The sequence below is a fragment of the Corvus moneduloides genome, chromosome 23 (genome assembly GCF_009650955.1).
Source record: "Corvus moneduloides isolate bCorMon1 chromosome 23, bCorMon1.pri, whole genome shotgun sequence".
NCBI lineage: Eukaryota > Metazoa > Chordata > Aves > Passeriformes > Corvidae > Corvus > Corvus moneduloides.
Window position 1 is genome coordinate 6,356,566 of NC_045498.1, and position 25,323 is coordinate 6,381,888.

The 25,323-nt window shown below is 46.4% G+C and overlaps 1 protein-coding gene across 1 annotated transcript; it reads left to right on the forward strand.

Moving 5' to 3' along the window:
- Positions 1–384: 384 nt before the first annotated feature.
- Positions 385–25,011, forward strand: MACO1 (macoilin 1). The gene is made up of 11 exons (XM_032132631.1): positions 385–666; positions 7,981–8,122; positions 8,742–8,868; positions 10,114–10,237; positions 11,570–11,748; positions 12,202–12,700; positions 19,723–19,881; positions 20,073–20,255; positions 20,930–21,050; positions 22,626–22,800; positions 23,833–25,011. The coding sequence occupies exons 1-11, from the start codon at positions 587–589 to the stop codon at positions 24,033–24,035; spliced, it is 1,992 nt and encodes a 663-aa protein (XP_031988522.1). The 5' UTR covers positions 385–586; the 3' UTR covers positions 24,036–25,011.
- Positions 25,012–25,323: the final 312 nt, after the last annotated feature.

The window sequence follows — 25,323 nt, forward strand, 5'->3', positions numbered from 1 at the left end:
CCTCCTTCTTCCGTTTCCGAGTGGATGGCTGAGCTGTCCTTTTATTTTTCTGTTGCTCTTCTATTGGACAATTTCCTTGTCGGTCACCGCACGGGGCGGGAACCAGCCTGCAGGACAGCAGGCGGGAGGAGGCCAAAGTCTGCATGGTAATTGGTTGATAGCCCATCAATCACAAATCCCCCTCTCTGATTGGATCATTAGGCTATCAATCAAGTCAGTAGGCGTGCCTCGCAGCGGCACGAGGCGGGACCAACTTTCTTGTGCCGCGATTGGTCGACTCCCCCGTCCGTCTGCCTTTACTCGCTGCCGATTGGTCGGACATGCTGTCACTCAGGTGGGGTTAATCGTTTGATTGGTCAGAGGCGGGGAGGCGGGGCACTGCGCGGCGGCTGCGCGGGGGGACACGGCGGGGAGGGACGGACCAGGAATTATTTTTATTTCTTTGTTTCCCGAGGAAAAAAAGAAAAAAAAAAGGGGAAAAAAAGAAAAATAAACCAAAAAAAAAGGCCCCGCGCTCGGGAACCCCCCGCGGGGGCGGATGGTGCTGCCGTGAGCGGGGCGGGCTGGGCCGGGCCGGGCCGGCGGGATGAAGCGGCGGAGCGCGGACTGCAGCAAACTGCGGCGGCCGCTCAAGCGGAACCGCATCACCGAGGGCATCTACGGCAGGTACCGAGCGGCCGCCGCGGCGCCGGGAGCGGGCGGTTCGCGGCCCCGGGCCCCCCGGCCGCCCCCTCGGCCCTGTCACCGTCATGGCGCCCCGGCGCCCCTCAGGCGCTGCCCCGCCCCGGGCCCTCCGCGGCCCCCGGGGCTCCGCGGGGCCGGGGGGGAGCTGCTGGCCAAGGTGCTGCCGGCGTTGCCGGGAGGGAGCGGCCAGAGCCGCCCTTGGGGTGCGCAGCCAGCGCTGGGGCCTTCGCCCTGTGTCACCCCCGGGGGGCTCCGCTGCGGGCTCTGGTGGCTCCCGGAGGTGCCAAAGCTCCGAGCCTCACCTGTGTCTCCCCGGGGAGTTTTTCCCGGGGGGGGGGGGTCTCACGGCTGGGGGTTCCCAGACGTGCCAAAGCTCCGAGCCGCACGCTGCAGCCTCAGCCGGGGAGCTTTTCCCGGCGGGGTCTCGCAGCTGGACGTTCCCAGAGGTGCCGGAGCTCCGAGCTCCTGCTGCGGCCTCGCTGTGTCTCCCCGGGAGGGTTCTCCCGGCGGGGTGTCCCGGCTGGGCATTCCCAGAGGTTCAGCAGCAGAACAGCTGTGCTGCTGGCTCGGCTCCTCATGCAGGGGTTCAGAAAGTTGTTTTTTCCCGTGCTGGTGGAGGTAGCTGTGCCGTGGGGCTGCGGTGGGAGCTGTGGGAGCCACGGGAGCAGGAGCTTGTTTGGGAAATCCCGGAGCAGGGATGGATGGCCCGGTGTGGTGGGAATACAGCAGGTGCCCGACTCACCTGTGACCTGGGGAATGAGGAAACAAACAGTGGTGAAGTGAGATCCACGTGGCATGTGCCTCATCCTGGGAATCAGGATGTGTTTTCCAGGTGTTTACAGGCAGAACGCAGCAAAATGCTGATTTATGTTCCAACACGTTGTGAGCCTGCTTTAAAGGGTATCGTAGAGCTCTGTTTTCCCGAGTTTGCCGAATTTTATATGGAATGCCATAATTCTGTATTTCTCAATAAGCAGGAGTTTGGGTCAGGAGAGGCTTTGAAGCTTGTGAGAGCTGTAGTAAATGTGCTGTCCCATTTCTGTTTCTAGTTCAGTGGGGTTGATGAATGCAGTGCCTGGAAACCTGAGCGAGCTCATACAATTCAGATGTTAACTTTGCATGAGGGAAGCAGCTGCTGGGGAGCTGTGACAGGAATAAAATTGTCCCAGTGTGCTGCTTATCCCACTTGTAGTGAATCTCTACATGAGAGCAGAGAGTGTTTTGCTTTAGGCTTTTCGGGTTTCGGGAAAACGCTGCCTGGAACGGTAAAGAAAAACATCTCCTGTGTAGAAACTAATATTCAAGGTGAAGAATAATTCAAATATATAAGGAATTGCTTATAATTGGCTTCCAAAAGTCATTCAAAATGCTGTGCCTGCCAGGGAAGGTGCGGTGGGAGAAGGAGGGAAAATCAGGAAAGCTCAGAGGAGCTCCCGGAGCTGAGTGTGTGCAGCAGGAAGAGCTCCTGGAGTCCTGTGAGCAGCTCAGAGATGCCTCTGGCTTCGCTTCCCCTGGGATGCTCTGGTTCAGGAATGGGATTTTTAGCCTTTTGGCATGTTGCTAAACAGAAACAGTCAGTGTCCTCAGAGTGTTGTTCCACAGAAAGGAAAGAGAAATAGTGGGAAGGCTTTCTCTATGGAAATCTAAGCAGAGGGAGGCCCTTCCACGTGGATTGGGCCTCTTTTTCTTCTATTTAATTTTTTTTTTCTCTCTGACCCCCATAACTCAAAGAAGTCACAGGTAACTTCTCTCAGAACTACACTTGTCTAAATTCTTGTAATTACTGTCGTTATTTACTCAGCTTATCTTAATTGTCCCCATCAGCTTACACAGACCCAGTAAATGCAGTTATCAGGAGGAAACAGGGTTTATAGGCGAAGCAGCCAGGCTGAGCAAACAGCAGGATTGGGATACTCAACTCTTTGTTTTGTTTGCTTTTTAAATTAAACCTGATCTTCCCATCCTTGTTCCCTCTCCAGCCTCGGAGTGTGAGCGAGGCACAGCTGTCACTGAGACACGTAGGGTTGGTTGAGAGCTGGGAAAATGAGTTTTGGAGCAGGTGGAGCAAGGAAGGAATTGTCCTGCAGGGAAGCTCTGGTGGCAGAGTTCACTGCATGTGTAAAACTGAAGCAGGTTATAAGAATTCATAACAAAAACCAGAACAGAGTTAGAAATATAAAATCCTGGGCTGCACTGAAAGATGTGGATGATTTGTCTCTCTGAATGTTGATTTTTGCAGTGACTTGTGCTGTTTAGAAGTATTGCAGGATCTGTGGAAAGAACTTTAATGTAATTTAAAATAACTGCTTTCAACAGATCTGCAAACCCACCACGCTCATGGTAGGAATTGTGGGATCTCTTATTTCCACAGCTTATATTCCAAACTTTGCCTTTTCCCTTGTAAAACAATGGCAACAGTTTAAAAATGCTGAAGTGATTTAACATCTCCTACCTTTGGCAGTGTGCATGCATTAAACCCTTACTTTTTAATTAAAGTATTCATTGCAGCTTGTCATTAGTTAAGCAATTAAAGTTTACTTGTTCCTGCTTGTTCATCAGTCTTCTCAGTCCTCATCTTTGATCTGGTTAAAATCCTTCAGCTGTATTGCTGATATTGCTTGTTTTGGCTCTGCTGGGTCCCAGTTTTGTAGCTGGGGAAGTTTCAAGATGAATTCCACACATCCCTGCTTTAACTTGTGCTGTCACATCAGCTGATGGATGCTGTCTCATGGATTCCCTGACAGTAGTCCTTAAATACTCCATGTTCCTTCAGAGCCACGATTATTTTAGCTTGGGATGTAAATTGTCCTTTATCCCAGGCACTCCGTGGGCTGGCAGCCAAGTGGGTGCCTGGCAGGGGAGGGTGTCTCGTCTCCAAGTGGCCCTGGTGGCCCAGGACAGGATTTCTGGGTGTCACAACCCCTAAAATACTCCTGGTTTCCTCTGCCACCCAAATCCTGACAGGGCTGAATTCCAGGGACTGGATTTTGGACAGCCAAATAAACTGGAAGGAAAACATCAGCGCTACCACCAGGAATGTGGCCTTTTTTAGGCTTTTCTTAAAAATCCATAATGATTCCCGCTGCTAATTTATTCTGGCACTTTTTTACAAGCTTCCTATAGAGGGTAAAACATTTTCTTGTGGAGCTGCCCCGGAGGTCTGCAACAAAGCAGCAGAGCTGCCTTTTACGACTTGAACTCCAGTGTGGGGCTGCAGTGTGATTTAGCCTACATTTAATGTGTTCCACTGTGTCAGCCCCGGTGGCACATGGAATATCGGTCCCTCTGCCCTGGCTCTCACTGCCTGCAGCTGAAGGGGCTCCTGTGGCTGGATTTTGGTGTTTGCGGCTGAATTCCCAGAGCTGCCAGTGCCTCCTGTGCCAGCCCCACAGCGCTGAGTGCTGATTGTCTGCCCGTGCCTGGGCTTCCACAGTCACTGCAAGGGTTTTCCCTTTTGTCTCCCTCTCCTTACCCTGCCCCAGCTCAGGGATGGGTACGTTCTGTGCCGTGACAAGACATGGCATCAGGAGTCAGGGAGCTTTCCTGGGATTCTTTGCATTTCTTTTCCTTTTCAGATCTGTAGCTGGCAAGTGTTTCACATGACCAGTCCCAGCAGTGATGTTTTCTGCCTTTCAGACTTGCGGTGCTCGCTCTGTTCTGCTTCTTCTGCCCACTAATAATCTTAGATATCTCTTTGTATGCTTATATATATAAAGCTGTTACATTTGCAAATCTCCACTCAGCCTCCCCAGTGTTGTGGCTGCTGTGTAACCTCAAGCTGGGGGTTGTTGATTATTTGGTGATTTCACCCAAATGCTCAAATTGACCTTTTTAAAGCTCACCTGTGCCCTTGGCACCCTGCCAGCCTCGGGATGCTTCCCACTCCATTGTCTTGGATGAGTCAGGCTGCCAAATGGAACATGCCAGCAGTCCTGCCAGGATTCCCTTTCCAGCCTTTGGGCCTTGCTGATAATAGTGGGATAGAATGAAGGCTTAATCGATCCCCAGTTTGGGTTTGGGGTGCAGAATTGGGTCTTTTCCTAGGGATTTTTTGCAGTATTTTTACCTTACATCCAGCACAGGATCTGCTTCTGCAGGGCAGTGAAAGGAGAACAAAGAACAAGAGAGGGGAAAAAAAAAGGGGGGGGGGGGGGGGGGGGGAAGGAAATGGCATCTGGCACTTGCAGGGGGAGGAAGAATAAGGAGGAAAATTATTTGTTTGCAAATTCAAAGGGGGAGCACAGCCACTGTGGGGCTATGAATAAATCTTTCTATTCAGTGTACATTAGCCATCAACTGACCTTTCAGAGAAATTGCAGCACTGTAATCACTGCTCCTCCCTGCTCCGTGCCCTGCTCCTCGCATGGATGTGTCCATCCTTCCCCTTTTCCTTCATTACCCTCCAGGATTAGATGCCATATGCTGGTTTCTAGGGAAAGCCCCGGCCTTAAACCTCTGCCAGGTCACTGAGGGCAGATTTTTTGACATGTGTCAGGAAATTGGATAACCCAGATTTTAGGTACTTATCTGCAAGAATCTTCCCCTGTATTGGGATCCACCTCAGAATTCCAACTGGCCTTGTGGAATGTACTTGAGCCTCTGCAATAAAAAGGTTTTCCAGAGGTTAGGAAGCCCTTGAGCCTGGTGAGTGTTGTGTGAGAGAGGCCCAGGGAGATCAGTGACTGCCAGAGCTTCCCAAAGGGCTGGAGCTGGATCCTGGAGGATGTGTGGGAGGGAAGGGACAGAGGGATGACAACAGGAATGCACTGAAGGGAAGAGCTAGAAGGAATCAAGGGATCCCAGAGCAAGGATGAGGGAAAAGTGGCTGGGACACAGCAGGGAAGGGAGGAGGGCTGGTGCTGAGTTCTGTGAGTTGTTTTGTCTGGGTGGTGCAGGGGGAAGCAGACCAGCAGCAGTGCTCAGCCTGTCAAACGAGGTCCTTTCCCAGATTTTTTTGGGGATGATTTCAGCTCTCCCTGGCTCACTGCAGAGCTGTCAGCTCACCCTGCTGGGCTGGGGGCTTGCCTGAACACAAACCTGGGTGTGCAGCACCTCAGGGGGAGCAGGATCTGAGATTTGGGCTCCTTCCCTGCTCCCCAGGAGCTCATTCCATGCTGGGGCCAACACAAGGATTGAGGCTTTTAAACTTTCCTGTACTCCTGGAATTCTGAAAGGCTTTGGAGCCCTTCAGACAATGAGAAATAGGCTCTTTAATATTGTTGGCAAAACCTCCTTACAAGTGTTGCATTGTTCCAATTCCACTTTAGAAGGTGCTAAGTATCACCAGGGCCCTTGGATTGATAGGAATTTAATATCAGAAATCACTTTAATGGCTGTGTTACAGAACTCTTGTTCAGCAAATGCTTTCACTTGGAGTGGCACTTCACAGTTGAGCAGCATTAGTTCTGACCACCCTCATTTGCTGGGAAAAATGGGGTTTCCTCGTGGATTCCAGTGGCAGGGAAATAAACAATAGCCATGAGTGTAACCCAGGAAAAGGCTCCACAGCACAACTGAACAGAGCAAGGAATTCCTGGCTGTGATGATTTTAGAGAATTCCTCAAATCTGAGGAGTTGCACGGGTACAATTCCACAGTCTGGGCCCAAATGTCAAATATTTTCGTTAGTGTCAAATATTTTCTGAATGCAGCTGCTTTTTACAGATTTCTGGTGAAGATCTAAACTTTAAATTCTAAAATTAAGTTCTAAGCGGGGAAAGGCAGCCTGTGGAATCATAATCCTTCAGGACAGACAACGTGACCATTTAAGGCTTTTTGGTGGGTTTTGGTTGGCTGGGTTTTGGTGTGGGATATTTTGTTGGGTTTGAGGGGGTTTTTTTAATACTTACATTGTAGTTTCATTCTTCTCAAAGAGTAATTAGTGACTGAGTGAGTGGGGCTGGTTCCATCAGAACTGAAAACAGCAGTTCCTTCACTTTTCCAAGTGTTAGCCATTAATTTTGTTTCCTTTCCATTAAAGTGCTTCCTGGTGCCTTTTGCTTTATTTTTTTCCCACCCCATTCTGTTGATAAGGGCACTCTCAGGCACATGCCATTCATCTCCTGATTCCCAAGAAATCCGAGTGTTTTCCCAGCCCTGTGGTTTGGACCCGACCTTGTGTGACGAGTGGGTGCGAATTGCACAAGTTCAGCTCTTTCCAAGCCTTTGCTGGTACCCAGCTCTTTCCCTGGAAGTTTCGTGTTTTGTCTCTTCCCCAAAGCTCTGAACAAGTTCCTAAAAAAGCCCCGTGGCCCTGAGCAGGGCAGGAACTCGACCTTACCTGGCACTGAGTGCAAACCCTTGGCACCTCCCCGGTAAACATTCCAGGGCAAAGTTCTGCTGGTTGTGTTGGCAGGGTGGGAGAGGAGGGAGAATAAGTTGCTAAAAGGAAAATCCGCATTTGATTTAAAAGAGAAAAATACATTTTTAACCCCCCCATTTTTGTTATAACCCAGTAGAGTGCAACGAGGTATTGGGGAGCTGGAGTGACACATCTGGGGGTGGTGGGTTTGGGGGGAAAAAGGGGTTTTGCTTCTTCTTTTTTGGAAGAGTAGATTGGGCTGATTGAGGGATCAAGTGTTACTTGGGTATGAGCTCAAAATGTTTTTAAGCTCTGTTGCCAAGAAGGATCATCAGTGGTTCGAAATGCAGAACTCAGAACATGGGAATGTGGCTCAGAAATAATTAGAAAATAGAAGTTAGGCTGGTCTCAAGCCTCATGTGCCTCTGTTTTTCTGGGGGTTTGTTTGTTTTTAAGGGATCCATTCACCTTCATAGAAATGTTTTCAAATCTAACACTGATAACTCAGTATCAAAACAATCTTAATATTGCTGTACGCTTAGAATACATCTCAGTTTATTGGTGTTGTAGTCTGTGGTAAGTGAGGGAACATCTGCTGTAAGGAGAGGGAACAGAAATTCCTGAGCTCCAAGTGCAGGAGAGGACTGGAAAAGGAACGTTCCAGCTGGGAGAAGTTACCTTTGGCAGGACTTCACTGTATGAAAATGCAAAGGGAGATGGGTGCTGATCTCTTGTGAGAGCAGTGACCCTGCTGTTCATTAGGAAAAATAAATGCAGTTGAGTATTAACTTCATTAGACCCAGCCTGCTGTAATGGAATAATAAAAAAAACCCCTAAACTTATTTTATAACATTATTTTGGCTGACATTTCCTTCTGCGTATTACAGTTGTCCATTTTGAGTCCAGTTTTAATTCTGAATCTTTTAATTTAAACAAAAATTTAGTTTGTCGGTTGGAAATCCTGACCTGAAATTCCCTTTTTCTTTCTTTCCTCAGCACTTTCCTGTACCTGAAGTTCCTGGTGGTGTGGGCCCTGGTGCTGCTGGCAGATTTTGTGCTGGAGTTCAGGTTTGAGTACCTGTGGCCGTTCTGGCTCTTCATCAGGAGTGTTTACGATTCCTTCCGATACCAGGGCTTGGTGAGTGGCACTTTCCAGGGAAATCCTGCACTCCAGGGAGTATTCCATATTACACAGCTGCCTGGATGGCACTCATGAGATGAGTGAGGTCCTCCTCACAGGAGGAGGGGTTTCTCTGATTTATCCCTTCTCTCTGATGGATATTTTATCTGTGGCAAGTGGAAACGAAATAAAGGTTTATCAAAATTTCACCACAGGAAAATACTGTTTGAATTCCTGAGCTGGGTTTGAATTAGTCAGGATTATCTATAACCTTATATATTTGTAAACAGGCAAGAGTTTCTGCTTTATTTTTAAGAAAACCTTGTTACATAGGAGGTTTTATGTTTATATATGTATCTGTGTGTATATACACACATGTGCTGTCTAGTTATATATAGGGCTATATATATATAGGGGGTTTAGATACTTACAAAAATTTTTAAAAATATGTTAACCTATATTAAAATTAAATAAACATGTAATATTAGAAATACTGGCATGTCACAAGATTGTAGCTATTATACATTCTATATAAAATGTATCATATGTATTTTAATATATCTAAAAAACTATATTGGTTTTTTTTCCTGGAATAACCAAACCCTCTTCTCTTTCCCCCTCCCTTTCTTTCTTTCAGGCCTTCTCAGTATTTTTTGTGTGTGTAGCATTCACCTCCAACATCATCTGTCTGCTCTTCATCCCAATCCAGTGGCTGTTCTTTGCTGCCAGCACCTATGTGTGGGTACAGTATGTGTGGCACACAGGTCGGTCATTATTCTTTATTTACAACTTCCTGACTCATTTTTTATTTACAACTCTTCCTTATTTACAATTTCCTGATCTCAATAGATCTCTTACAGCTTTTAGGAACAAATCCTCTCTGCTGTTACCTCATTTAATGCAGTTTTTTTTAGAGTTAAAAATGTTTTGGTTTTTTGGTTTGCACTTTGGGTGCATCTCCAGTAAGCAGGAACTGGAGGGGTATAAACAGGAATTCCAGAGCAGTTAAAAAAACCTAAATTCCTGACTTCAAAACTCTCCTGCAGTGATTCAGCAAATACAGAGCACACAGGAAAAGTTTGTGAAAGTGTCCTATTCCTCCACACTCAATTGGTGTGCTGTTAATTTAGTTATTAGTATTCAAATATCAGTTATTTCAGTGATCACAGTTCAATTCTGTTCTAGCAAAGCTTTGTGTCAGCTGAGCTGGTGATAGCAGAGGCTGCCCTGACAGTTTGAGACTTACATGGAGGATTCTTCTGCCCCTCTGCTGCCCTTTTTTCCCCCCGAGTTATTTGGGTTTGTTCTCGTAAATCCCTGGGTTTGGATGAAGCAATGGAGCTGGGGGGAGGTGGCTGAGTTTTCAGGGGCACTGACATGTGGATTCCACACATCCTTCCCTCAATCAAAACATTTTAGGAACAAAATTCGATTAAATTTTTTTTTTTTTAGGGGTAACTTTCCACTCCCCAGCTTCTTGGGATTTGGGGTTTGTGTAATGTTTTGTGTTAGACTCGATCCCAGGGGTTTGCAGGGTGCTGTGGATCATCCCTCACTCAGCTCTGTGACAACTTAGTCATTGCTGATGATGGCAGTGTGGGAGCTGATGGCAGATGCTGGGAACCACTTGCTGCCCAATTTCAAATACCTGCAGAATCTGGGGTTATTTTTAGAGTTGTATTAATATGTTAAAACCTTATCTGAAGTTGTTCGGGTTTGATGCTTAGAAGGAAGAACCTGATGGGCCAGTTTTAGCTGTAACTATTGAGCTGATTGAATATTTTAATTCATGGCAACCTCAGGAATTACTCATTTTCAGTGCTCATACAAGTTGATGGGAACTTGCTTTTTTGCCTTTTTTTTTTTTTGCTTTTTAAAATTATGATCTTTTTAGGTGAAATCTTTAAGGTCTGTTTCCTCTGTGTCTTGAAATGTTTTAAAAATAACTTTAAAATCCTTGCTGCCTGTACTCTGTCCCTGAGGTGCCTCTGTTTCCCTTCTCCCCGCAGAAAGAGGTGTGTGCTTACCAACAGTATCACTGTGGATACTTTTTGTTTATATTGAAGCAGCCATTAGATTTAAAGATTTAAAAAACTTCCATGTGGACCTTTGTCGTCCATTTGCAGCACACTGGTAAGTGGTTCTCTGTTCTCCTTCTCCTATTAACCTTTATTTCACTAGGAAAATGAATAATCAAGGCTTTTTATTTGGGTTCAGGGGTTGGCTGTTCAGTTTTCCCCTCACACTTCTGCCATGAAATATTCCATGAGAAATGTGTGCAAACAGGGACCCAGTGCCACCTCTCTGTGCTGTGAGGAATTTGTAGTGTGGATATTCCAAGCATTTCTTGAAAGCTCCTGCCATCGCTTCACAAATTTTGTATTCACATAGTGAACACGTGATAAAAGTAACAAAAAAAGAAATAGGTTTCCCTAATAATTTATGAAATTATTATGGAAATAGTTTTCTGGGACAGAGGGCTCCCCTTCTTCCCCCAGAAAGGTTCTCATGAGTGTCTGATTTAATAATTCACCAGAAGCAATGAACAGGCTTCAGGCTGAGAATCATTGCAGAAAATGAAATAACAAACACTGCTTCACTGGAAGTGAGGAGAGTGACTCCAGGCCAGAGCCTGACGTGCAGAGTACTCAGATCTGGAGGAAATTCACTTTTATTCCACAGGTTTTTAGTGTAGCATTCATTGATCTGCATTTAAAACAGGGGCTGGTTTTCCTGCAGTCTTTGGGTGCAGCCTCCAGTAAAGCAGACATCTGTCATTTGAATTTATATTGTCCACATGGTGCAACAAAGCCCTTAAACACCAATTAAACTCTGTGATAGGCCACAGAAGCACGTCGGGAGCTGTGCAGAAGGAAGGAAGGTCTTTGCTGCTGCGTGGGTGCAAACACTGGAGTTTGTCCCCAGGGTTTGGGAGCTGCAGCCACAGCTGCCTCTGCAGGGCACTACAAAAGAGGCTTTGGCAGAAATCATGCCAGATGCACATGCAAATGGTGCTGGCAGCTCCCTCAGAAACACAATTTGCCCTCTGACCAAGGAATGAGAACATCTGAGTGGTTAACACTCATCTGCATCAGCGTTCCCCTGCTCTAGGACACCTCCAGTGCTTAAAATTCTTGTCCAAGACAGATTCCCTTTGCACAGGGCTGTTTGCTCCTGGGTGGAGCACCCATCAATAAACACACTGCCTGGTTTGTCTGCGTTCTGTGCTGGTGCACTTGTCACAAGAGCTCAGACTCTTGGTAATGAAGTTGGCAGGCAAAAGAAACCGATCCCAAAGTTGTGCTGCTGATAAAGCCATGCCTGCATTTTGAGCTGTGGAACAGCAGAAACCTCTTTATAGATTATTTTTTATGGAAAGCTGTCACTCAGATGTTCATAACTTATTAATTTGCTATCATGGCTACAGTTTGATTAATAATAATGCTTTTTTTTTTCCCTCCTTAGCATTGGCTACCCTGTTGTGACTTTGGGCTTTGGCTTTAAAAGTTATGTCAGCTACAAGATGCGTTTGAGAAAGCAGAAAGAGGTGCAGAAGGAGAACGAGTTCTACATGCAGCTCCTGCAGCAGGCACTGCCCCCAGAGCAGCAGATGCTGCAAAGGCAAGAGAGGGAGGCAGAGGAAGGCAAGTTATTCCTTCATGTGTTCTCTGTTCTCTGCTGTTCCAAGGAAAAATGAACCCCAAACGTGCTGGGGAGGAGCTGCTTCAGCCCGGGTTGGTTTGGTGGGAGTGTGGTGAACCCAGAGGGGCAGAAATGAAATCATTTCAGAGTGGTTAATGTGACAGAAAAAGTGAATTATGGCCCCTCTGCTCAGTGCTTCATTAGCAGGTACATCAAATCTGGTCAGTCAGTGTTTGTGAAGCACCAGTATTTATTATTAAATCCCTGTTTCCTGCCTGTAATGAGGTGAAAAGCCTTAAAATAGGTGACTTTGGATTCTCTTTTCTAGAGAGTCTCCAATACTGATTCATTCCTGCAGGAATGAGGGATGTGTCCATAATGATTTTTCTTTCTGTGGCGTGGTATTGATGGATTTAATGAACTAAGTTGGGTTTTTTTTCACTTTGGTGTTGCAGCAGCCAAAGGATTATCTGATATGGATTCCTCAATACTCCTGCAGCACAATGGAGGCATTCCAGCCAATAAAAAAATCTCTGCAACGTTGCCAGAGCTGGAATATCGAGAAAAAGGGAAAGAAAAGGACAAGGATGCGAAGAAACACAACCTTGGAATAAACAACAACATTTTGCAACCTGTAGACTCTAAAATACAAGAAATTGAATATATGGAAAACCATATCAATAGTAAAAGATTAAATAACGATCTTGTAGGAAGTACAGAAAACCTCTTAAAAGAGGACTCATGCACTGCCTCATCCAAAAATTACAAAAATGTCAGTGGGGTTGTGAACTCCTCACCTCGCAGCCACAGTGCAACCAACGGGAGCATCCCCTCCTCATCCTCTAAAAATGAGAAAAAACAGAAATGTGCCAGCAAGAGCCCGAGCACACATAAGGACTTAATGGAAAACTGTATTCCTAATAACCAGCTAAGCAAACCAGATGCACTGGTAAGGTAAGTTGGGCCTGAGCCTTGTCTTATCGTCCCTTGGTACAGCAGGGCTTTCATTTGGTTTTTCTGAGAAAAATGTCATGATCACGTGGAAAAGACAGAATTGTGTAGTGGTGGGATAAGATCTCCAGGAGACGTGTGGAGTGGTGTTGCTGGTTTTTGTTTGATATGCAGCCTGGAGCAGATTGCTTCGTTCCTAGCTCAGAATCTGCTGCTCCCCTGCCTCACAGGGCTGTTGTGGGGCACCAGAAATACTCTGGTAGAAGGCAGGAGAAACATGTGGAGAAAATCAACTCCTCTGTCCTTGGCAGCTCTTCTGTGGAGTGACCTTTGCCTCTCCAGGGAGTTCAGTGGGGTTTCTTGGTGCTTGAACAGGTGTTTTGTTTTGTTTTTCCTTTGAAATGTTTGGCTTTTGCTTTAATCTTTTAAGTCCAAGTGTGGAGGCAGAGGGTGCAAAGAGCCAGTGCTGAGTTGAGGCTCTGCTCCCAGCCCTGCTGCAGGCACAGGTCACAGGGATTCGTTTGGCTGCCTGGGAACCTGTCAGCATGGAAAAGTCACAGCTTTACATCTGCTCCTGGGAAGTTTGGAGGAAGATGTATTTGTGAGGTGCAGAGTCTCACCCTGAGACAGATGGTGTTGTCATGTGCTGCCAGAAAAAGCACCAGCAAGGAGAGTGGTGTGACTGTGCATGGAGAGATGTCTGGAACAAAAACTGTTCCACAATTCTGCCCTTCTCCATTTTCCGCCTGGCTCGTGTCTCTCTCATTCCTTATTCCACCAAATCAGTGTTGGCCAACTTAATTGGCAGATCAGGTTTGTTTTCCCTGCAGGTACCTTTTGATAATTGGGCTTTTGTCTCTGAGGATTTGTGCTGTGGGAACACAATTACTTCAATGGAAATATTATTTTCTCCTCTGATAATCACTCTGCCCCTGACTGACGTGCCCCTGCCAATTAAACAGCCGGACTAATTGATACCTAATGTCTGTCGAGAACTTGTGTGAGGCAAATCAGAACCCAGCTAATCAATCTGCTCTGTGAATCAAATCCAGGCAGGATTGATGGGATGCACATGGCTCTGCTGTGAGCAGAGCTGCACCAGCCCCCTGTTCAGGCCTGGTTGGGTGCTCCCATTTCCAGCTGGCAGCTCTGCACTCTTTATAAGGTTTGTTTGTTCCCTGAGGGAGACAAGGGTCAGCTCAGTGTGCTGCAGTTCCAAACATCATTCCTAAGTCTTGAGAAGAGAGAAGAGAAGTTTTTTAGGCCAGACTGAGAATTGTGTGTCTGTGACAGGGACTGAGATTTAAACCTGGTGTGTTTAAACTTTAAATGTCATGTTGAAATCTTTGTGTGCTGCCGTGGAAGCTTAGAGCAGGTAATTGCTAATTGCCCAGAGTGGATTTTCTAACACAGAAATGAGTCTACAACAAACCAGATCGTGTCCTCAGGGAGTTCCAGCTCCTGGAACTCACTGGGGAAGGACAGAGAACACAGCTGTACTCTGAAAGTGCCTTACTCTACCCTGAAAGGGAATTTAACTTCTTCAGACAAATGGGATGTGTGGGTGTGGAGTTGTGCTACAAATCCCTGGAGCTGTTTCTTGTCCATGGTGTCCCTGTGCAGGCAGCCCAGGAGCACAGGGAACACCAAACACCAGCATCCTGCTCCAGCTGGTGGCTGAAATCATTCATGAAATCTTGTTTCTGCTCAGCCTGGCTGTGTAACTCCCACACCAGCAGGAGCATAAACTCACCTGACAAATTGGATGGGATGGATGCACTTAAATTTAAAAATTCATAGTGCTTTTTTATTTTAACCTTGTCAATTATCCCGTCCCTGGAGTGCCAGGCATTTGTTCATCACCTCTTCCACTTCCAGGAGTGTTACTCATTCCTGTTATTAAACTTTCAGTCTGCATTGCTGCTGGAGCCTGAAGAGGGCTGAGTGAAGTCCTGCATTTGTTCAGGCTCAGATCAGATCTGCTCAGCTTCCAAATAAAGCTGCTTTTTATAACTCGGTGTCCAGCAGCCTCGCAGCAGGATGGCAGACCCAAGCTGCTTTCCTTTTGTGTCCACAGATGATGGCCCTGAGCTGAGTAACTGGGAACAAATGTAAAATATTCCTTCTGCTGCTGGGGACTTGGGGTTAACAGAGCTGGAGACAGTCAGGATCAGGAGGTTTTGGAGAACAGGAGTTTTTAACTTTGAAACACTTGATGTGATCTATCTGGAAGGGTCCTGCTAGTTAAAATTTATATATTTTTTATATATATATACAATACTGCTCTTATTTGAAGCTAAGCTTTTATTTTTGCTGTGTCTGGTGGATTGTCAGGGCCTGAGGGCTTTTGTGGAGAGGAACTTGCTGATGCCCATCCCTGGGAATTGTTCTGTTCTCGACAGCCAGAGCTGAGGGATCCCAGAGGCTCAGCCCTGCAGGAACCTCTGGGTTTTCCTGAGACATCTCCTGAGGGTGCTGAAATCTGCTGGTGCTTGTCAAGCCCTTCATCACTGAATCTCTGTGATCTGAGTGCTTCTTTCCCAGCTCTCTGGTAATGGGGCCAGTGGAGGGATCCATTTGGGATCAACCTGGTGTCCCTTTGCACTTCACTGCTGTTTGTCAGGAGGTACAGAGCAAATTCATCTCTTTTACCATTCCACTGTCATTTCTGCGCTGAAACAGATTTAGAGCCTCAATATGGGGAACCAGTCCAAGCTGTAATTGCTGCAGAATTTTTTGTTGTTGTTGTTTATTGCACATTACACAGCAAAACCCATGACCTGCCCCTGCCTTTTAGCACCCTTAAAAATCCCTGCGCTAAAACCACACAAAAACCGGGCAGTGCAGCTTGGCAGAACCGTGTGTATCCATAGAGGTCCTGCCTTTGGCACATGAGGTGATGAACAAGCTGTCTCATGTACTAATTATTCCCACAGATAACGAGGACATCTTCTGGCAGTTGGATGAGGAAAATTATTGCTGAAGCAAAAGCTGCTCTTGCACAGCTTATTTCACTTTCCTAAGACTGTGTTACCTGCAGAGGCAGACTGGAAGGTTTTAATGGAAACTTATGGCCATTTGGTGCTAATTATTGTAAAATTTGATGGCATCACTGGTGGGCAAAGAGGGCTTGGTGCCTCTTGCTCACCCCCCTGCCTGGAGTGGCATTAAAGCACCAGAAGGTTTCCTGTTGTCAGCTGCAAGGGGGGGGGTGATGGCCAGGGTTTCCTGCCATAGGAAGGCAAGCACAGAACAGAAAGTCAGAAGGATTGGGAATGGAAATGAGGAATGTGGGAGCCAATCCCTCCTGCAGACCCTTCCCAAGGCAGCAGAGTGCTCAGCCTGCTCGGAAACAGAACAGCCTTTGGAAATGGCAGCTGCTTGGAGCAGTGCTGTGCAGCAGGGAAAGGAGGATCCTGGCCTTCTCTCTGTGGCTTCCTGTGACTCCTGGATTTTTGGGAATGAGAACTGCTCCTCAGAGCTGCAGGGAGAGCCTGTTAGTTCCAGCAGGAGCAGCTCAGTGCTGCAGGAGCTCAGTGGACCCTTCAAAGGAGCAGCTTCACTGCAGGGGCTGCTTGTGCCAGAGCAGAACAAAGGCAGAACTGGGGCTTTTGGAGAGCATCTCAGTGCGTTCTGGGTCCTTTAAAATGGTATTTTTTATATAAACCGTGTTTCATTCGTGTGCCATTGCCAGGTGATTATGGGATGGAGTAAACCGAGCACCCAGTGTGGGTTATGCACCAGACATCAATAGTGGGGAGCATTAAAGCTGAATTGAGTTGTCTTTAAGTTCATCCATCAATCCTCCCCGAGGCATTTGGAAAAATACTCACTCTCAGAGGTGATGCCTGATTAATTCTCCTCACCAGGAATGATCCGAGGTGGTGCTCAGCAAAGGAAATGGGTAAATCTGCAGTTAGAGGAATGACAAACTGAAGGAATTGACCTTGCTTTTATAAACAGCACAACATAATCTGCAACTAAAGCCTCATTTAAAAAGCAGTTGTGTGTCAGAATGACTGGTGCTGTGTGCAGCAGCAGAGAAAAGCATCTTCCAGAACTCAGGTTTTCTTTGCTTCCCCCTCCCCTGTAAATAATTTTCTCCAATAAGCCTAGAAATAAGAGATTTAAGCAGCAAATGAAATCAGAGTAAGAATAACAATCATTTGAAAAATGCTGGTTTAGTGGGTCATTCATCGTTGTAACAGCAGTGCAGCCCGTTCCAGAGGGGAGGAGGGACAGCTCCCTGCACTGCTCCCTGCTTGCAGCAGTGGAGAATTTTTATGGCTTTGTATTGATGTGCTTTTATTTTAGAGTGGGTTTAATGTCCTTGTGGGAGAGGTGACCTCTGTGACAGTGCAAGGAGCATGAGTGGGGCTGAGGGGTAACTCCCTGCACGTCTTTTCACTCTTAATGAAGTTGTGTCTCTGCCTAATTGGGACAGGGCTGGGAGAGAAACCACCCCGGGAACATTTGCATGATGATGGATTATGATCTTCCTCACTCGTTTTAGGGAGAGAGGAGCCTGCATTTTGCTCTGTAATTGGCAGAAAACAGATATTCTCTGCTCTGGTATTTAAAGCTGGAGCAACACCTTCAGTGTAATGAAAAGGGGTAATTAAAGCCTGCTAAAATCTTACTGTAAAACCTCATTCTAAACAAGCCCATTGATAAAGCCATTTCCAATGGTTTTGGCTGGTATTGACTGGAAGGAGAGGAATTTTCTGTGTTAATTCTCTTCTGGCCCTTTGGAGTGATGTCTGGTGGTACCACCCTCCCTGAGCCCCCGTTCCCCGAATTCCATACACACAGAAGGAAGAGCTGTGGCCTCATCTCTGCTCCAGGTCTGGAGGGCTGGCTCCTGTCTGCTCCCCATGGATCCTGCTGGTTTTTTCCAGCACAGTCTGGAGCAGCCCTGGGAACACTCAGGTGCAGGAATGCCACCAACCAGATGGCTCCACAATCCTGAACTCACAGCAGTTCTCTGTTGCCAGAAATACAAATTCAGCCTGTCCTGTGCCAGCACCTCAGAGCTGTTCAGGCTTTATCTGCTCAGGGCTTCTTTTCCTGAAATACTCAATACCTGAAATAAATCCTGGGGTATCTTAGTTTGGCATAGCCTGAGCTATAGGTAAAAGCTATTTACAGCTCTTATCTTCTGTTATCACTTCATTGTAGGCATGGATATTGCAATTATTTATGGCTCAGTGTAAAGTGGGATTTAGGTGTGTTCCTCTACGTTGTCCTACCAAGCATTTTTCCACCTACTTAGAAAAACCTGGATGAAAACCAATCAGCTGTTGGCACACACCAGTCTGGTAGTGGTTCCTACAGCTTCTTACTCTCTTTAATTAAACCATTTGCTCTCTCTAAAACACTGGGCTGCTGCTTGTTGGCAGATGAAATGAAGCTCAGAGTTCTTTGCCCAGCAACTGCCCAGTCCATCATTTAACACTGAGCAGGGTGGCAACACTCACCAGCTGCTGGTGTGCCCATTTTGGGGCTGAGGGCTGTGCTTGGAATATTTGGTCAGGTTTTTTTTTTCCCCTCACACAGCAGAGCACCAGGTGTTGACATGATTTGTGCCCTTCCCTTTGAGGTGGGTGTTTGCTTTGTGCCATTACTATTTGCCTGTATGTTGATCTTTTTTCTCTGTTTCGAGGGTGCTTTTGACCATTTATTCTGCACTGAAGGAATCCATCTTCCCACGAGGGCACTTCCATAGAACTGGAGAGGCAGCTGAGTGCAGCTGGAGCAGGAGGGGGCTGAGATCTGAGTGGTCTGAGGTGGCCCAGCCCAGCCATGCTCCCTTAGAGGCTGCTCCCAGCTCTTCATTCACCCTCTCATCTCTTTGGGGCTGTTTTAGCTGTTACAAACCCACTTTTATGGATTTCTGTAGCTTTGATGATTCCACACTGACCCTCTGGATTCACTGGCACAGGATGCTCTCACTGCTCGTCTCCCAGTGCCTTTAAGGCTGAGATTTCCCTGCACTGAAGCCCAAAAATGTTTCATTAGGGAGGCAAAAAGCTCCAGCCATTCATCTGCACTGCTGAGTGTCACCAAGGGCAGCTCTTTCTGGCTTTTGTGATTTTCTCCTCATCTTAATGTCCCACTGCCTCTAATTCAGAATGGAACCCTAGGAAATGCAACCACCTTCATCTTCTTTATGGACACTTAAAAACTGTCAAATCAATACCTGGCAGAGCAGAGGAGGATTATGTGAGAATGGCTGGGGTGTATTTGCTTTAAATAAGTGTGTAACAGAGTTCAAAAAGGTTGATTATTCACCTGTGATGTGTTTTTATTCTAAGAATCAATAACCTTATTTGTGGGGGAAAAATCCAAGTGAGCTGAGTGCCTCTCTTCTGAAACATGTGTTTTATTTCACTGGTTTTTGTTGAAAATATTTTAATTAATAAGATTACATGAATCTTCAAGAACTTTCCAAAGCTACAATTTCAAGTGTAGAGCAGATGGTCTCTGTTCAAGAGCAATTAAAACTAAATTTACTGACTCCTGAACTGGGGATGACTTAACACATCCTCGTTACTCAGCATGCACATCATGTGCTGCAAGAAAATACCAACATGTTGAGGTGACAATTCAGCAGCCTGGCCCACAGCTCGGCTCTGGGTAATAAATCAAACTCAGCGTTTGTAGACAGAAGTGAAATTTGTTCGTGTGGGGCTCTGTCCTGGTTTAGAACTTCTCTGAATTCAGAGAAAATGTAATTCCGTTGGATTTGTTTTTCAACTTTACAGTGCATGGAAGCGAATTCCTGTGGGAGGCTATGAGGTGTGTGGAGCTCTACGTGGAGCTCTGTATGCAGAGTTACGTAAAAGCTGATTATTTAGCAAGGACCCAGTCACAGAATTGTGAGAGTTGATTGTTTGGAGGCTGAAGGTTTGAGGGTTGGGCAGATGGTGCGAGGTTTGTTCTGCTGTGTTTATAGAACGCGCTTGAACCTTTGGCTGGGGGGGGGCCAGGAAGCTGAAATTGTCCTTTGAAATTGTCTTTGCTAGGTTGGAACAGGACATCAAGAAGCTAAAGGCCGACCTGCAGGCCAGCAGGCAGGTGGAGCAGGAGCTGCGCAGCCAGGTCAGCTCGCTGAGCTCCGCCGAGCGCGGCACCCGCGCCGAGATGGGCCAGCTCCGCCAGGAGAACGAGCTGCTGCAGAACAAGTACGTGCCACTTACCCTGGGGCCACTGCCTGGGCCACCTGGGCAGGGCTGGGGGCTGCAAAGGGGGATGATTCCATTGAAACCTCCTCAAATGTGAGGCAAATCCACCCAGAGTCGCTGGGCACCGTTGGCGGCAGTTTAATTTTAGTTAACCAGACCCTGCGCTCACTCCCATCCCTGTCCCCCTGCAGATTGCACAACGCTGTACAGATGAAACAAAAAGACAAACAAATGATCAGCCAGCTGGAGAAGAAGCTAAAGGCAGAGCAGGAGGCACGAACCTTTGTAGAAAAGCAATTAATGGAAGAAAAGAAAAGGAAGAAGTTGGAAGAAGCAACTGCTGCACGAGCTGTCGCCTTCGCTGCTGCTACGAGGTGCTCTGCCCTCGGGGAGGCTTTGGGCAGGAAGGAGGAGCCTGTGTTTGGTCTTTTATTTAAAAAACAAAAAGCTTTATTTGTGTTGAGAGGCTTATTTGAGTTAAAACAAGGGAGGACTGGGAGATGTCTTCCCCTGAAGCTGAGCCTCAGTGCCTACATGACATTTACACATGTAAAGGATGACTGTGCTCTAAATTACCTGCTGTTCCTGGTCTGTGCTCTGAGATGCTGTGTCCTGCTCAAAGGAGCATCTCCTTTTGTGTGGACACTGGGAGTCAAGGATTTGTGCAGTGACATTGGCCACAATGCTGGAATTTCCCTGCTCCGGGCAGTGGCTCCCAGTGCTCAGCACAGGGGGATTGCTGCAGTCACAGGAGCACAGCACAAGTGGGGGCACTTCAACCTGCAGCGCTCCAAGTGTCTAAAAAGAATTTTTCCTGCTTTTCTGCTCTCCACATTTCATCAATATTCCAAATTTCCCAATACTTGAGGTGTAACATTGAGTAACTTTCTGCACTGTTGCCATGAGGGGAATTATTTTGCTGAGAAGACCAAATTTGGCTTCCTCTTGTCATGCTTCAGTTCTTATTTTAATTTCCATGTTGCAAGCAGCTGAGGAATGACAGCCTCATTGTTATTTCATCTCCTTCTCCTGTGCTGTTTCCCTGCAGAGGGGAATGTACCGAAACCTTACGGAACCGCATCCGGGAGCTGGAGACAGAGTGCAAGAAGTTAACAATCGACATCAAGCTGAAAGAGGATCAGATCAGAGAGCTGGAAATGAAAGTTCAGGTAATGCCAGAGCACCAGGGGCTCGGGGCAGCATCCCAGGGAGAGCTCTCAGCCTCCCCAAACAGCAAAAGAGCAATCCCCACGTTCAGGAGTGCAGCTCCTCAGGTGCCTCCTGCACATCCTGCCCCAGGCTGGGCAGGGTGTGGGCAGGAGGAGGGTCCAGAGGTGCATTAATCCCCACTCCTTTCCTTTGCTTAAAGGAGGGTCCAGAGGTGCATTAATCCCCACTCCTTTCCATTGCTGAAAGGAGGCTCCAGAGGTGCATTAATCCCCACTCCTTTCCATTGCTTAAATGGGGATTGTTTTCCCCCAAACCCAGTGGTCTGTGTAGGCTGAGGGTAGAATCCCCTCAACAGCATTTTTCACCTCATGCAAGGAGCCTGTGGCCAGTCTCATTAGAATAAATCATTATAAATGTCACTAGAGGCTGCTGATTAAGGGCAGTCTGGAGCACTGGCCAGGCTATTTTTTTTTTTTTTTTTTTTTTTTTGTGCAAGTGCCTGAATATTGAAAATACTGGGTGGTAGATGTGCAGCAAACAGTGTTGGGGCTTGTTACAGCTAAAGAGCTCAAATGTGTGCCCTTATTCCTGTCCTAAAGATGTGCTCAGCCTGACAATCTGCATGAAGATGGATTTTTAATGCCTCTTCAAAACCCACCTGGTGCTGCTGTGGACTTGTTTCCCAATCCTGTGTGCAGCCTTGTTGTCCCTGGATTTACCAGACCCTTGACAACAAGTGTGGTTTATCCATGGAGTGTTTGAGCATGGCTTTCAAATAATTAAACCCAGCTCTAATTAAGCTTTCTAATTTTATGAGCATCTTCAAACTGTTAGAGAAGCTTTTTGTTGCAGGCATTAATATTTTCCCCTTTGCACTATTGTTCCTCCATTTGAAGGTACAGAATATTTTTGTGTATTTATTTTTTTTTCCCCAGCCACAGGTTGCCTGGCTTTTATATCCAGGATAATTGCTCCCTGTTTTTCACTTTCCTTAATTTCTGGCTTTGCAGCACAGTGAGGTTTAACATGAGATAAAAATAATCCCTTTAATCATCCATTTTAAACATCTTAGATTGGATTTTAGGGAAGTTTTTTCCGTGGAAAGGGGTGGAAAGCATTGGAAGGGGCTGCCTAGTGGTGGAATCCACATCCCTGGAAGTGTCCAAAACCAACATGGGTGTGGCACTTGGGGATGTATTTTAATGGTGGATTTGATGCTCTCAAAGGCCTCTCCCAACATGAACAGTTGGGTGATTCCAGCCTGGCTGAGGGTGCTTTGTGGCCCCTCTTGGAAGGGGATTTTGGAGCCTTTTTTGGGTGGAGGGCTGAGGCCCAGAGCAAATGGTGCTGTAATGAGGGCTTTCATCACTTGTAGGGTGGCCCCGTGTAATTACTGGAGGTGATACTGGAGGCCTTAATTAACCAGCATTTTAATTTGCCAGCACTAACACCAGGCCCAATGTGGGGAAGAGGAAAGACTCCTGAGCCTCTCTGCTGTGTAAAGCCCCCCAGGATGGCATTTGTGGCCCCGAGGGTGACATTTTTGGCCTTCTTGTCCCGATTTTTCGCTGCAGGAGCTGAGGAAGTACAAGGAGAACGAGAAGGACACGGAGGTGTTGATGTCAGCGCTCTCAGCCATGCAGGACAAGACCCAGCACCTGGAGAACAGCCTGAGTGCAGAGACCAGGATCAAGCTGGACCTGTTCTCTGCTCTGGGAGATGCAAAAAGGCAGCTCGAGATTGCCCAAGGTAACAGGGCTTTCATCCCACACAGACTGGGGGGAAAATCATGGAATTTTGTGGCCCCCACGCAGCATTTCAGCCCTCAGAGGGCGTTTGGCATTCCCAGCTTGGGGAATGTGGAGCCTAAACCATCTGAGCTCACCTCTCCAGCCCATCAAACTGACAACAAACATTAAAATAGGCGTTTAAGTGAATGAATTATTATTTTCTGCATTTTATAAACCATTACAAGGAGCTGGAGATCTTTTAAAGCTCTGAAAAAACTTTCTTTAAAAGAGATTAATTAATTAAATTAAGTTGCTGTCCTTTCATCCTAAAAAAAAAAATATTTTATTACTCCTCAAGTAAATAAAACCTAAATTTGGGAAGAACCCAACCTGTTCTAAACCCTCAGCAGGTGAGGGGAGTGTGAGCACTGCTGGTGATGCCACCAGAGGGAGCAGAAAACCAACATAAAACCCAGCCCAGCCTTTGTGCAGCTGTGCAAACCATGGAGCAAAATTAAATAACCTTTGCATTTAACACCAGTTTAATTTCCCTGCAGAAGGCTGTTTGACTGCAGGAAAATTTAATTAGAGGGAGAAATTGTTTTGTTTTGTTTCAGCAGTGGGTTTTTTCTTCACCTGGTTTCAGGAATTGCTGTAGTGGGGTTGTGAAAGCACAGAGAAAAATGATGGGAATGGAACAGTTTGGAAAATTAACAGGCTTTATAAACAAACACTTGTGCTTTTATGAGGAGTTTGGAGAAGGGGAATGGAAAAAGGCAGAAAAAATGGCAGAAAAATGAGATTAAATAGAAACAATCTTTGGGGGAGGTGCAGCTGTGAATCCAAATGATGCAAAATTAAAATGGGAGTGTTCAGCTTTGTTCTGTGGTAATTAGAGATAATTAAACAGAGCTCTGAGCACAGAACAGGAGTGGCACAGGTGGTGATTTCAGGGCTGTCAGGCTGGAGAAGGGAAGGATTTGAGCTCCTGGAGAGCTGGTGGAGGGTGCAAAACCCGCTGGTTCTGAGTGCTGTGATTTGCTGTTTGCAGGGCAAATCATCCAGAAAGATCAGGAAATCAAGGACCTCAAACAGAAGATTGCAGAGGTGATGGCAGTCATGCCCAGCATCACGTACACTGCAGCCACCAGCACTCTGAGTCCTGTTTCCCCACATTACTCTTCCAAATTCGTGGAGCCCAGCCCCTCTGGACTCGACCCCAATGCCTCTGTCTATCAGCCCCTGAAGAAATGAATGCCAAGGTTCTCTGTGCCCTGGGGGCTGCAGGAGCCCCCGGGAGTCTCTTGCGGTCAAGATGAAATTGTTTCGTGTGGGACTGTGTTTGTTGTCATTTCCAACAGGAGAAAAGAGCATCTGCATTGACTAGAACTGCCCATCCGTTTTTCTTGTAAATTTTTAGAAAACCTCACAGAACTTTGCGATTTATTTTCCTTGGCCAACGCATTAAAAAACAATTCTTGGTTTTCAAGTAGCCAATTTTGCCTTTTTATGTACTCTTGCATGGTTTCCTCTTGAAAAAAAAAAAAAAAAACACAGGGCTTTGCTTGATTTTGAACCCTTTCTCCTTGGTTTTTTATTTAATGCTCAAATTGGATTTGCAGATTCATCCAGAAACAGTGAGGGAAACCCTTCAGTTTTCCCAGTGAAAGGGTTAAACAATCCAACAAAGCTTTGATTTATAGATGTATTAAATACAAACACGTGGATGTTGCAGAAGATAATTTGATTTTCCCCCCCTCAAAGGACCAAACAAATTCCAGGGGCGTTGTTTAAGGGAAGGAATAAAGAATAGCTGATGACGTGATGGTGGTTGTTGTGTGAAATATTTATATCCCCATTGGTGTTTTTTAGTCATTGAGAATTGCTCAACAGTCTTGTTCACAGTGCCTTGGGAAAAGACATTTCAAGAGGAAACTTGATGGTTTAAACTATTTTTTTCCCCCTTCACTGTCATCCAGCTTCTGTATCAAAGCTCATTACAGAGCCTACTGCAACCTGCACTTGGTAATTTGGGTGTTCAGCGGGAACCAGGCTTCCATCTTCTGTTTATTTTGGTCCAAACTCAGCAGTGTTCTGTAACTCGGTGGTTCTGCACGGGAAGGCACCAGATCCCTCCAGGAGAGTGAAGGTGGAGCTGTGCAATGTTCTGTACACGAGAGACTGTAAAGCTGGCTAATAAAAGCTGCAGTTCTGGGGTTTTTTTATTTTATTCAGCTGTGATTCACACTTTATCTCCCCTTCTGTCTGAATGGTTTCCAGCCCTGCTGCCAAGGAGTTTGGGGGTTTATTAATGAGTTTTCAAGGAAACTCACAAATTGCACAAAGTTAGAAATGTGAATTTACATCCCTGGAAAGGGGCTTTGCACTGGCAGCTTCTGCAGGGGGTCAGAGTTTGGGAGGGGATTTGGGAGGGCTGGGAAGCCAAGAGAAAATCCAACCCCAGCTTTAGGATTTTGCAAAGATGCAGCAGACTCTGGCAGTTCTGAAAAGAAAATAATTTCTTTTTTCTTTTTTAATGATG